The sequence below is a fragment of the Mastacembelus armatus genome, chromosome 12, assembly GCF_900324485.2.
Source record: "Mastacembelus armatus chromosome 12, fMasArm1.2, whole genome shotgun sequence".
Lineage (NCBI taxonomy): Eukaryota > Metazoa > Chordata > Actinopteri > Synbranchiformes > Mastacembelidae > Mastacembelus > Mastacembelus armatus.
Window position 1 is genome coordinate 14,780,313 of NC_046644.1, and position 12,927 is coordinate 14,793,239.

Here is a 12,927-nt window from a genome sequence, read left to right on the forward strand (position 1 = left end):
ATATAAATATATATCCTGCTTTGCAAGACGCTTCACATACATTGAAAAAGGGTAAAACACACACACAGACACACACGCTTTAGTTCTCCACGCCTTCTGCATGTTTTATTGGCTGGTGAGAAACTTTGGAGAATTCACGGCACATTTCATTGGTTGATATTCACATCAATCACGTCTAATCTGCTCGCTATTGGTTGAGCTCCTAGGAGGAACTCACACCGTGTAGGGGGCCAAGCCTGGAGTTGACAAAAGCGATCAGTCTCAGGCGAAACATTTTGGACACATTTTTTTTTATTTCCAAGTTGTGTCCTAGACGGACCACGCTGGCGAAGATTACTTTATACGGCTGCGAACCAACCCCCACCGTTCCGTGCCAAGGATTTAATCTCACCGTGGACTTGACCACCATCGCAAGGCAAAGAGAGGAAAGTGGGACTTTATTGTTCAGGGCTAGCTAGCTAGCATTGCCAAGCGGCTTGTTTTTGCGTGTGTAGTGGACGGCAGGCTATATGGCTGCGAATTACGAGCCAATATATGGACTTTCCGAAGATGAGGTAAGATTTAACCTACAGAGATTTGCTATGTGCACGGCAGTCGTGAATAGTTGTCTCACGGGGATTCAGCCGGAGATAGCTAACGTCAACGTTAGCCGAAGCTAGCTAACTAGCAAGCCCTAACCCCCGATTACACTCCGTAGTAATGTCCAGGCAGCTGTTAGTCTGCTGCCCAGTAGTTTCTCAGTTTAGTTTCAGTAAAGACTTCGTGTTTTGGACATTGAGCAGGCTTGATAGCCTGTCACGTTGCACCATATGTTTGATTTTATGTATGAGTGACTTGTAGCTCGACCAGTACAACAACACGCTATTTCCAAGCTCAGATCTGCTCGTTCTGGGGCGCATTACAAGCTAACCACACTGTCCCACTTAATCACCTGCCTCTTGTGAATAATCAAATCCGAGCGATGGTGAGGTGACCACCAAACGAGTCGGACCATGAATGATGTCCGTCGTACACACTCGGATGACAATATCGTATATAGTGATGCTGACATGTAAACATTGGCAGCCAAGCATGAGATCATCACTGATAAACATAATCTTTGCTAACCGAGCTGTTGTCATATCAGCCAACTACTAATCTGATATTACTAATGCAGCCAGGAATGGCAGGCTGCAGATTTTTGGATGGCCTCAAATGGGTAACTAAAAATAATTCTTTCATGCTTTCATCAGAAGAGGAGAATAAGGGCGTGCGTATATGACTGAATTTGTCTCAGCTTATATCTCCAGGTTGAACCTTCTCTCTTTCAACAGAAGGCAGGAGAGATTTGCATATGCTAAACCTGTTTAGTAACCAACTTTGGGCAGATACATTCAACATTAAACATCCCCAAATGTATATAGATATTCCAGGACCTGCAGTGTTTTTCCTCAGTAGGATTAGAACAGGTAATGATAAACTTTGAGTAATCTAATTAAACCTGTGTTTGCTACAGTGTGTTAACTAGCTGACTTTTTCACTTTCATAGCTTTGTGGTGTGCTGACTATCAGTTATTATTGGACGGGTGGTATGTTGGTAACAATATTACACAAACTGCAACACATGGGACTTTGGCTACTTAATTGTCCTTTTCTTTTTTTTTCTTTTTTTTTTTTGGTTAATGTTCACCATATTACAAACATTTTAGCAGATCACTTTGCCTAACCTCCAGTTTTACGTCTGTGTTCAATGCATTCCTGTGACGTTGAGGTAACTGTTCAGTTATGCTCACAAACATTATGGCCTCTCAACAAGGCCATAGTGTAGTGTAACATCTGGGTTGGCCTGGACTCTGACCCCCACTCCCTCCTTTGCGTCAGGCTCCAGAACCTGTCATAATTAAAACTGGTAGCAAATTTGCTTTCAGGTTTTACGTGAATGTCATTAACTCTATTTGGCCGACCCATCATCAAGCACTGTGTTAATGATTTAACTTTAAGCCCCATGCTGTGGGTTACTTTGGGATGCACACATATATATGTTCACTAATACAATGACAAGACAATGAATCGTCAAAGCATTGTAACACTGATGAACATGCATGTTAGTAAGCCTATTTTGTGATATTGTTTTGCTGTCTGTGTTTGTTCAGCAGCATTTCAGGTTAAAGGCATCTGGCATATTCTAAATATTGGAATTATTTAAGAAAAAAATCTTTTCTGTTTAATTTTTTTTTATTTCTAGGTCAGGGCAGTTAACTTTAATAAGATTCAGGTTGTCAGGTTATGAAATATTTTTTCCATGTGTTTGATTACATGTTTTAATCCATTATCCCTTTCTTCTTCAGCATGAAACGAGAGTGCTACGTGTTAAGGTCATTGCAGGTATTGATCTGGCGAAGAAAGACATCATTGGAGCCAGGTGAGCATTACGGGATTCTCTTTTGGCACAGCAGAAGATGCTGTTTTCCTCAGATGTTGCTTGGTATTTACCCTGTTATGCCACTTTCATGTCATTGTGTGAGAGTGTGTGTAGGCCTGGCCAGTGCACCTGCTGTGGACACAGGCTGCTAGACTTCAGGTGCTTTACTCCTGCCTCTGGCATTGCCTATCTTTTGGCCAAACTAGGGTTAAAATTTAAAAGACCTTGAACTCCCAAGTGTTGATCAAAGATTACCTACCTGCCTCTTTTGTCCTCCTCATCTCCCACCTCGATTAGTTTCTTAAAGTGGGAAGACAAACTTTTGATGGTCTTTAAAACATGTTGTTCATCGTATGGCCTTTGTCTCATGCTTCTTCCTTCAAATGTTCCACTTTTACACCTTTTACATGTTATTACTATCCCCCTCTGGGGTTGTATGTGGAGTCAGGTGTTTAGTTATTTCTGCATGGCTGAGCACTGTGACTTTTAGCTGTGGATTTTAATTACCTACCAGTTGCAGTGATAGAACGGCCCAATCAATAATACACTCAGTGACATTTTTTCATGTTGTAAATGGAAAGATTAAAAGAAACCTAGTTAGCAGCCTCGTGCAAAGACATTATTCTGTCTATTCAGAGCCTATCTTGCTTTGTTTGAAAGGGTTTAGATAGCTAAACCTGTACATGTACACGTTAAAGAATGTCCTACGACCATTTCTGCTGTAGATTTGTTATTCCGTCAAAACTCATTGGCTGCTATTGTTTTCAGCAACACATTCCAGAGCTCTGTATCATGCAGCATTGCTGGACTCATGAGCATCAATGGGTACACTGGTATTGATCTCCTGTATTAGCCTTTAAACAAAGTACATTACATTAGATTAGGGGTGCTCAACCCTGGTTCTCTAGGGCCAATGTCCTGCTTGTTTTCCAACTATCCCTGTCACACTGTCTCTTCTGATTACCTGGATCAGGTGTGTTCAGCCAATCAGAACCTGGAAGATACCATCTCAGAGGAGGTGGAAGAGTGAGAAGAAGTACATTAAATTCTACTTAATGATCTGCATATTGGTGTTGTTTTTTTTTTTTCATATATATTCTTGACAACTCTTGGAAGGCACCTTTAAATACCCAGTTAGGTCTGTACATGGCAATATAATGCAAACACATGTAATACCATCCCAGAATAAGTTCACAAAAGGCTGCCTCACTAAATAGGGCATATTATCATACTTTAACTCAGTGTGTATCTGTGACGTATGCTAGTAAAGAACACACGAGTAAGTCCAGGAATAGATACTTGGAGCAAAGTTTCAGCCTACCCAATCAGATTTTAATTATTTTATTCTAAGTACAATTCAGTTATCACAGCAACTTCAAACTGTGATTTTTTTTTTTTTTAAATGTATTTTTAAAAAGCAGTTGTTATCTGGAAAACCTCACCATTTGAGAAATGTAAATATGTTCTGCATTTGAAGACTGTTCCTACGGATACTTTCAGAGAAAGAAGCTGGCATGTTTAGCATTGTGTGAGTGCTGCTCACATGACAGGGTGCGTGTGTGTTAGCATCCTGATGTCCTGCTGGCAGGACAGCTCAGCTCAGCCTGGCTCAGGAGAAAACTGATCTGTAATGAAGAAACACTGAAATAGGTCTCAATGTGTGAGTAGGTGCTGTAGGAGACAGTGCTGACTTGGCAATCTGTCACCCCATAAGATGCTCAGACAGTGCAGGCTTGTTCTTTTCCTCTTTTTCCTCCAAACATGTTTCTGTGTTTGCTGTATTTTACCCTACTGTTACTTTGATTTCTTGTGTTTTGCTGATGTTTTTTTAAGACTAAACGAAACACCCCAGGGTTTTTTTTTATGTGAGTTGTTGATAGAATCCCATACAACTCAAAACATCAATTTAACTGAGCTACCTTTTGCGTCCGGTGTCCTTTGCTGGAATTCATCTGCCAGTGTTGACCTGAAGTAGCCTGTCTGTCTCCCTCAGCAGGAGTTTTGTTGATAGAGAGAAGGAGATGTGAAACAGTCTCACTTGCGGCCGAGCTACAGTAGGCCCATTGTTTCTGTTTAGTGACAGCACATCACAGAACCGCACACACATGCACTTAGAGGCTCTGTGGTTCTTGAAAACATTAAATAGCAATCAAGAAATAGCAGTTTTGCTTGGCGGTTGTTTGAAGTTAATTCTTCTGTTAGGAATGTTTCCCATTCCTTCTGCTTTTTCTTTGTTACCACTAAGCTGTTTCATTCAAATATACATAAAGCTGTCTTGCAACTAGTGGGCCATGTCTAATTTTGGGTAGATCCATACTAGAATTCGATTGCTCTTCATCAAGTCTGTCTGGCAAAAAAAATTAAAATCCAATGGAAGCATATCAGATTTCAAACACATTCATAGATGGTTGAAATGTGATTTGAATCAACTTCCTACCCTGTATCTGCTAATTCCAGCCACTGCAATCAAAATGTAATTTATACAGCAATATCTCACTCAAAGCATTGGAAAAGGAACAATTTTCACTTCCCCGGTGTCATCTGGGAAGATTTAAAGCTCAGTGCCATGACTAGATGTGTTAGTGTGAAAAATTAGTCCGTGTATCTCTACTCCTTTTGTAGCTTGCTTTTTTCATCCACACCGATGAAACATGCCGTCTGTCGCTATATTATGTGTTGATGCAGTATGTTGGAATAATTTCAGGGAACACCATAGGTGAGAAAAACGCAAAAAAAGTTAGGCTTTATGGGGAAACCAAGCTCTCTGAAATAGAGCATTAATAAGTTGGTTTATTAGTTTATTACCAGCGTTTTGACTCATTTATCAAGGAAAAATGCAGTATATTTGATAGTGCCAGGTAATTAGGTAAATGTGTTTTTCTTGGTCAATAATTGCTGTAAAACGTTGGTCAAGAAAATTAGACATTTGATGATGTCACATTGGCTTCTACAATGATATCGTAGGCAGTTTTAGCTGTCCGGCACTGTCCCTCATATGGCAATATGAGGTTGGGATTAACCTCAGTGGAGTAATTGGTCTGCCTGGTGAATAGTGAAGCTCTGCCTTTCTATCCACAAGTCACTGGAAATTTCTACCCTGTCAGCACCTTCAAATACACCAACTGGCTATTTTAAAATAGCACAGTCACAAACACTTTGCTTACTGTTTGTGCTGCTCACCTCAAAATGTTGTGCAGTTACTATTTTTAGCACTTTACTTTGTCAATGACATTATAGTCTTATCTCAAAATACCCAAATGCAAGCAGTTTTTATCTGCTGGGCTGTTTGTCCCAGACTCAGGTTTCAGATCTGAAAAAAAAAAGATGCAGCTGCGCTATAATCACCATTGGTATGATTTTTGAGTGTGTTTTTATTGTACAAGATGGGGCTCTCTAATACCCTATACAGTTGAACTGTATTAGAAAAAAATGACTTAAATCCATCTTTATTTACTGCTTATCCTGGTACATCCAGGGTCGTGGGGGTGCTGGAGCCAATTCCAGCTGACATTGGGTGAGAAATGGGGGTACACCCTGGACAGATTGCCAATCCACCATAAGGCAGATAGATACACAGAGACAAACACTCACTTTCACACCTGTGGGTAATTTAAACCTAAACTGCATGTCTTTGGACTGTACCCATAGTGAACCCACACCGATATGGGGAGAACATGCAAACCCCAAAATACTCAGTGTGAGCGGGATTCAACCCCACAGTCTTCCTGCGACAGCGATAATCACCATATGGCTTCATACTGTCACTTGGTGCGGCCAGTGTATATTTTTACATAACCCGCAGTACTTAAATTTGCCTTGATCAGATTCATAGTCGAATGTATTTCTGTGCAGATAATACCTCATTTAAACCATAATTTAATTCAGTAATTTGGCAAATTTTCATAATTGATGAAAAGTTTTTGGAAAGATGTTTATTGGAAAAACATTGTACTTTGTACTGAAATTTATGCACTGAAGGAAATGTAACAATACTCATCAGATTGTGGGGAGCAGATTTGTACCTGTGAATTTGAATGTGTTGTTACAAAGTGAAAACTGTGAAAGGCTCAAGAACACTTTTTGCCACTGATTTATTATTATAATTTTTTTTTATTTCTGTTCTGTTCTTGCAGCGACCCTTATGTCAAACTTTCCCTCTATGTTGCGGATGAAAACAGAGAACTTGCCTTAGTCCAAACAAAAACTATTAAAAAGGTAAGTCCTAAGGTAAAAATGGCTTTGATGCATGCTGCATACTACTGCTTCCTTCTGTGCACAGACCTTTGGCTTCTTGTTTCAGTGGTAATCTCCTCCAACACCTGCACCACGCATTTACTGTTCAGCCACTTAAGTGTGGCTTTGTTCACCTGTTTAAAGTCACAGGTTTGAGATCACCTGATCCTCCTAATCCCATCCTTACCACTACCACCAGCACTACCACTACTTTCAAATCAAAGCAATCATGTTATCTTGAGAGACAGAAAGCATGAAGGCAGTGTTTCCTTTTCCTGTCTGGCATTTAGTTTAGCTTCCCCCTTCAGCGGGCTATTCTTGGGAGTATATCTACTCACAGCAGGGGGAGCCATTACTTGCTATTATTGTAAACCTCATTCAGATCATATCTTAATTTCAACATTGTCTGTGGTTTTGAACAAAACGTACATATTCATTGCCACAATAGTGCAATGCTCGAGGCGTTGTGGTTTCAAAGAGTTAAGCATTGCATGTAATTTACAGCCCAAGGTTAGGATTTGTGGAAATGCATAAAATGTATCTACTTTGACATCTTGTTTGCGTCTAATGTTGTCTGATTCTGCAGGAAGCTTCTAATGGTTCCTTTCCTGGTAGTTTATGTTAGCTACATGTAGCTGCCAGCCAACCCTCTGCTGGCTGCTCAGGCTTCCATGCAGGCAGACATATGCTGCCTTATAGGATATAAATAGCTGACAAAGCACTGCTATGTGGAGCAGAAAAAGAAGCATCTTGCCTCAACTCTTCTGCTGGCTCTATGTGTCTTTAAGTGGGACACCTTTGATGGCATCTTTGTTGTTGAAATTTAGAGTTTGGCTTGTGGCATAAAATGTGAATCTAAAATGAAGAGACAATTCTGACTAACATTAATAACTACATGTTAACCCTGAGCACTTCCCAAAAGTAGACATTTGGCATGGTATGCTGGATCTTTTCAGTGTTTGACCATGGAACATGTGACAGATTTTAGTATCGAATTGGATTTTCCTCAAAGGGCAGTGGGTTCATTTAGTATCTCGGCAATTGCACCAGAGATGTTACTTTATTGCTGCTGTTAAATGTTGTAAAGTGTTTATTAATCAGAGTGACTTGTGAAATTAAGGCTGCATTGACATCCAGGTGTTTAATTCATTTCAATCACCAAAGGAATTTTAATGAGAAGTGTCACATAGTTTCCAGTCCAATAAAATATCAAATGTGTGAGGCAGGAGGAGAGAATCTGTGCATCCACTTAGTGAGCTAATCTATCCAGAAAGTGGAAGAAAATCCTCATGGCTGTTAATCTGGGGCCTAATGCCAATCACTGGGACATGTTGTTACCTCCAAACTTCCTCTAACTACGTAAGAGGATCATTGACGCACAAGACTGAGCCTAAATTCTCACTTTGGCTTTCTTCTCTCACTCTGACTTGGATTGATTTCATACATCTGCTCTGTTTGCTGTATAAACTAATGATCGTTTTCAGTGTGTTTAATAAATAGTTTATGAAGTTGTACTCTTATCATGCCTGTATGTTTTGTTTCAGACACTCAATCCCAAATGGAATGAAGAATTCTACTTCAGAGTGAGTTCAGATTTGAAAAGTCTTTGCATGCATTAAGAGGTTCACTGTGTCTCCAGTATCCTTCACTACACAGTCTGTTATTGCACTTGTTTATTCTAGAGTGATAGTGTTAGTTGTTAATCTTTGGTTGCAGTTTAACTGAAAGGTAAGTCCCAACTCCACTGTAACCAGACCATGTTAGACTTTATAAGCTTAGACCATGCATATGACTACTCTGCACTGATTATTATAGTTTAATTATAAGTTAAGAATAAGTTTTTCCACCTTCTAGCCACAGTAGTTGATGAATGATTCTGATTCTGTTACCTACCCAATGTTTATATGTGTACACCTGCATTGGCTTTGTATGCACATAGCCACTGGATGACCGCTGTAACGTCGTCTCTGTTATTTTGTTGCCAACACAGGTTTGTCCCCAGAATCACAGGCTGCTCTTTGAGGTGTTTGATGAAAACAGATTGGTAAGATTCACACATCATAACCTTTTACCCGTTCTTCCCTCTATGGTTTCACACATCAAATATTTTAAATTTCAGTCTGCCACATTTTGGTTACATCTTGTCTACCTTTGGTGTTAATGGGGTTTCTTGTAGTACTTTCTTTTATGATTTTGGCTCAGTCAATCCAAAAAACCATAGTGTTTCTTGCATACTTTGAGGAAGAGGGGACATAGGTAGGGGACAGCTTGTTTCTCTCCTTGTTTCCAAGAGCCACTTTAAGAATGTAGTTCATTAACACTCTCACATCCATGTCAGATTTCTCAGATTTCCCCTACACACAAGAACGCTGGGTTTCTTTGACTTGTGAAATTAAGCCCGTTGTAGGCCCTCAGTTGCCATGACAGATTAAATGTCTCCACAATGTCAAGTGTTGCAGCAGTTACAAACAGTAGAAGTAAATCTTGATAATCAATTCACTAACTCAAGCTTACGTGTAACCTTCACTTTGGTGAACCATCATCAGAGCAGACAGAGAAGTTTGTGGTTGATACAATGAAGACGTGTGACTAATAAACAAAAGGATTCTCTGGGAGGGACTTGGGGTTGTGATGATACATGTTTCTTATGGCTTCTCAGTAACTCTGGGGTCTGGATCTGGGGTTTGATGTTTTATAAAACAAACAGCAGATGCAGCCCAACATAGTACTGGTGTTCTTGGCTGGAAAAGGCACATTCTGTCTGGGCCCCACAGGTTCAGGGCTTCTGAGTTTGTGGGTGAAGGACTGGTGTGGGATGTCCACAGATTTCTGTCTTTGGATAGCAGGACACTGTAGTTTTCGTGATTATTTATTTTCGAAATAATGTAATGTCTACAAATGTGATATGAAGACATGTAGATTCTACAATGAAATCTCATTCAACCACATTTCATGTACTGACAAAATCAGTGCATGTGTTGTAGCATGTTGTCTGTTCCACAGAAAGGAACAGGAAGTCTGGCCCTGCAGAAAGGAATTATTGGCATTCAACCTACTAAGAAAAGTGCTCAGTACAGTGGAAGCTCTCAATTACAGCATAGACAAGGATGACACAAGAAAACACAGCACAGGCAGCCTCAACCCCGATCCTCTCCTTATATGTCTGAGGAGGTGCTTTCCTCTCTCACTTTCTCTATTTGCATGCCTAAGGCATCTCCTCTATTAGCCAGTATTTCTTTGAAGGAGCTGCTTGTTCTCCTGCATTCATTCATTTATGGCTTATTTGTCAGTTGAGATGTAAAGATTACCCAAGTTTGTGCTGTAGCACAGATGCCAGCTTGTGATATACTTATGTGGATGTACAGAAATACTAATGCTCCGGATAGGCAAGAGAACTACATTTGAGACCGATACTTCATATAGAACACAAAGAAAGAGGCTGAATAGGCGTACAATACAGTGTAGTCCTTTGTTTGATGCAGGCATGTTATGTCATTTGGCAGGCTGGGCATGCTGCCATTAGACCACACATTGGCATTTTGTTTCTTTTATACAAAAACATTCTCCATAGCATTTCACACACATTTATTGACTGTGCCTTACACTGTAGTCAGTGTGTCATCACCAAGTGTAACTGTTGCCAAGCCACGATTTCTTCTTGTCCTATAGTCTCTTCCTTTTGGCTCTTTCTTTGCCTCCACTCAATATCCTCTGTCGCTTGTACACAATGCAGAGCTTTGATTTTTTTTTTATTTATTTTTTATTTTTTGTTATCTTCTTCCTTTTTTCCACAGTGTAGTACACCATCAGTTGCCTTGCTGTCATTTTGTTGCAGTTTTCCTTTTGAGATGGATAAGGTGACGCACTTTGCTAAACCATAGGTCGAACCAGTCATAGGAGTTGGAACAAGGCAGCCATTTTTTTGTGCCATTTAGTTCTGAAAGGCCAAATTATTATAGGGCCTTTGTCAGTTATGTGTGTGGAGGCGGACAACACCCCTAGTAACTTTGGCTTTGGGAAAAATAGCTTAAAAGCCCCATTTTCACATTCTGATACAATGGTGAATCACTTTGCAGTCTAGTGATATAACCATTCTCCTAGGAATAATATAATATTATAATCGCTGTGTATAAGCATTTACAATGCAGGCTAGGATCACAGCTGAGTGTCTAGGGTGGTATTTGGATACACAGTATATAAAACCACCAGACAGTTAAGTGTTTGGTTGAAAGAGACCATGTGAATGGAAAGAGGGATGAGCAGGGGTATGTAGGCTGTGTTTGAAGGGCCATTTGGCACTTGAGGGCAGCATGGGGTTGTAACAGGAGGTTGTGGGGCCATTTGCGGTCACATGACTGACAGGCAACCCCCTGTCACCTCGGAAACCAGGAGTGCTGGCCACTCTTATCCAATCATGTCAGGAATGCTGGCCGTCACTCGGCTCAGGCTATTTCTGCTGTCTGTCGCTGGTGCTTGGTAGTGTTAAGAGTCTGGCATACCGGGATCCTTCTTTTTTTTTTTTTTCCCCCTCTCACCGTTTCTTTATTTATCCTTCATATGGTCACTCCTTTGAGTGTGTAGTGTAAAGCTGTCAGCTTTTTTTGCTGCCTGTTTAATTTTTGTGGTGTGACTTCTTTCCTTCATACAGTTTACTGTGAGAAGGAAAGTTGTGGAAGAGTCTCGGAGAGGGTGGGTGGGGGGTTTGTGAGAGGGAGAGAGAGAGAGAGAGAGTGGAGGAAAAAAGGGGATCAGTCATCTAACCAGCCAAAGGAGAGAAGTGGGCGACAGTGAGAGACTGAGCTGAGAGTCAGAGGAGAGAACCAAAGAACCAGTCAGAAAGAACGTGAGAGGGAACGGGAGCTGTGGGACGTGAGGTGAAAATGGCACAACGGCTGCGTTTGTACTTTGGCTCAGGCCGCAGCAACACGGCTCCGGAGATACTGGAAGGAGACTCAGAGGAGCAGCAGGGAGATGATGTTGTCACAGGGCACTGCATGCAGCCACCTATACTTTCAAGGCCTACTCAGGATCCAGCTACGCAGCATGTCCCACCAAGGGCTTTTAGGTTATGTTCAGAGCCTTTGCTTAAACGCAGTTCCTCCATGTTCATACCGCAGCTCACTGCGTACTCTGAAACACGGCCCACCAAGAGCTCTTCCATGCACATCTCTCTCCAGCGTGCCAGTGGATCAAGTAATGGGGATATGAATGGCCACTCTGATGATGTCTCTCCACCATGTTATACTCCGCCAGGACCTGCGCCTGCTTACACCGAACCACAGATCCGAGCAGACATTCTGCGACGGTCACCTCCACCGTACTACAGCCCAGAGCCTTTAAACTCTCAAACTTTTCTGACGGAGCCAAACCTGCCCAAATACAGAGTCTTTAGTATTGGTTCAAATGGCCATGTTACATACAGCAGAGGCCAGTCTGGTATCAACGTTAGAGGCTTTAGTGTCCAGAGAAACTCTCCTGATGGATCTGACATTCAGCATTTCAGAATCCTCCCATATGGTGGTACTGGTTGGTCTGGCCAACAGCAGAGCTTGGACCAGTGGTCAGGTGTTGATGGTGGAACTCAAAGACTAGTGTTTCAGCTCCAGCAAAATCAGAAAGAGGATCAGACCCAGGGCAGGCAACAGGCTCCTGCATCACAGGAACAATGCACAGATGTTGGCTTTGCTAGCTTAAGGGGTAGCCGTACAATTCGTTACCCCAGAATTCGCCTGGAGAGGAGTTCATCTCATCAGAGGCTCTTGCTGGAGAATCGACGCCAGAAAAGTTGTGCAGATAGCCAACCTGCTGAGGAGACCCAAACAGACATGGAGACAGAGATATGTGAAGAAAGAAATGGATCTAATAGTTGTACTTTTAAAATAAGTGGGGATACTCCAAAAAGGCAGCCTCATTTCAAGATATATTTTATCCCGGGTGGAGGTGGAGACCAGGATATGAGCCTTGGCAGTGATTCGAGGAATAATTCCAAGGTAAAGATAATTGTTAGTACTGTCAGCTCATCTCTAAAATGTTTAATGGAAAAGTTCTTCAATGGAAAAACAAACAAGATTTGTAGTCTTCTTGTCCTAATGGAAAATAAATGAGAATGAATGGTAAAAAATAAATGTTGGATGAGTCATCTCCCTCATATGATATTTACTTGAATATATCTTAGCGTGTAAGTACCGTAGCCAGAGGAACAAGAGGGAAGAACAGCCATGGAATAATAGAAAAAAATTTATGCTAAGTAAGAGTTTTCAGTTTTGCACAGTTGTTGGTATTTCACTCTGAAT

At 41.1% G+C, this 12,927-nt stretch overlaps 1 protein-coding gene across 5 annotated transcripts in view; it reads left to right on the top strand.

The window, feature by feature from the left end:
- The first annotated feature begins 231 nt into the window (after window positions 1-231).
- nedd4l (NEDD4 like E3 ubiquitin protein ligase) overlaps window positions 232-12,927 on the top strand; it is a 36,432-nt gene continuing 23,736 nt past the window's right edge. For 2 of the 5 annotated variants that reach the window (XM_026297162.1, XM_026297163.1), the window contains exons 1-5: window positions 232-554; window positions 2,328-2,401; window positions 6,535-6,616; window positions 8,179-8,217; window positions 8,625-8,678. In XM_026297162.1, coding sequence (XP_026152947.1) covers window positions 510-554; window positions 2,328-2,401; window positions 6,535-6,616; window positions 8,179-8,217; window positions 8,625-8,678 — 294 coding nt within the window. In that variant the 5' untranslated portion in view covers window positions 232-509. Of the gene's footprint in view, window positions 555-2,327; window positions 2,402-6,534; window positions 6,617-8,178; window positions 8,218-8,624; window positions 8,679-11,373; window positions 12,625-12,927 lie in introns of those variants that run through there. The other 3 variants (XM_026297161.1, XM_026297159.1, XM_026297158.1) reach the window with 3 other exon arrangements.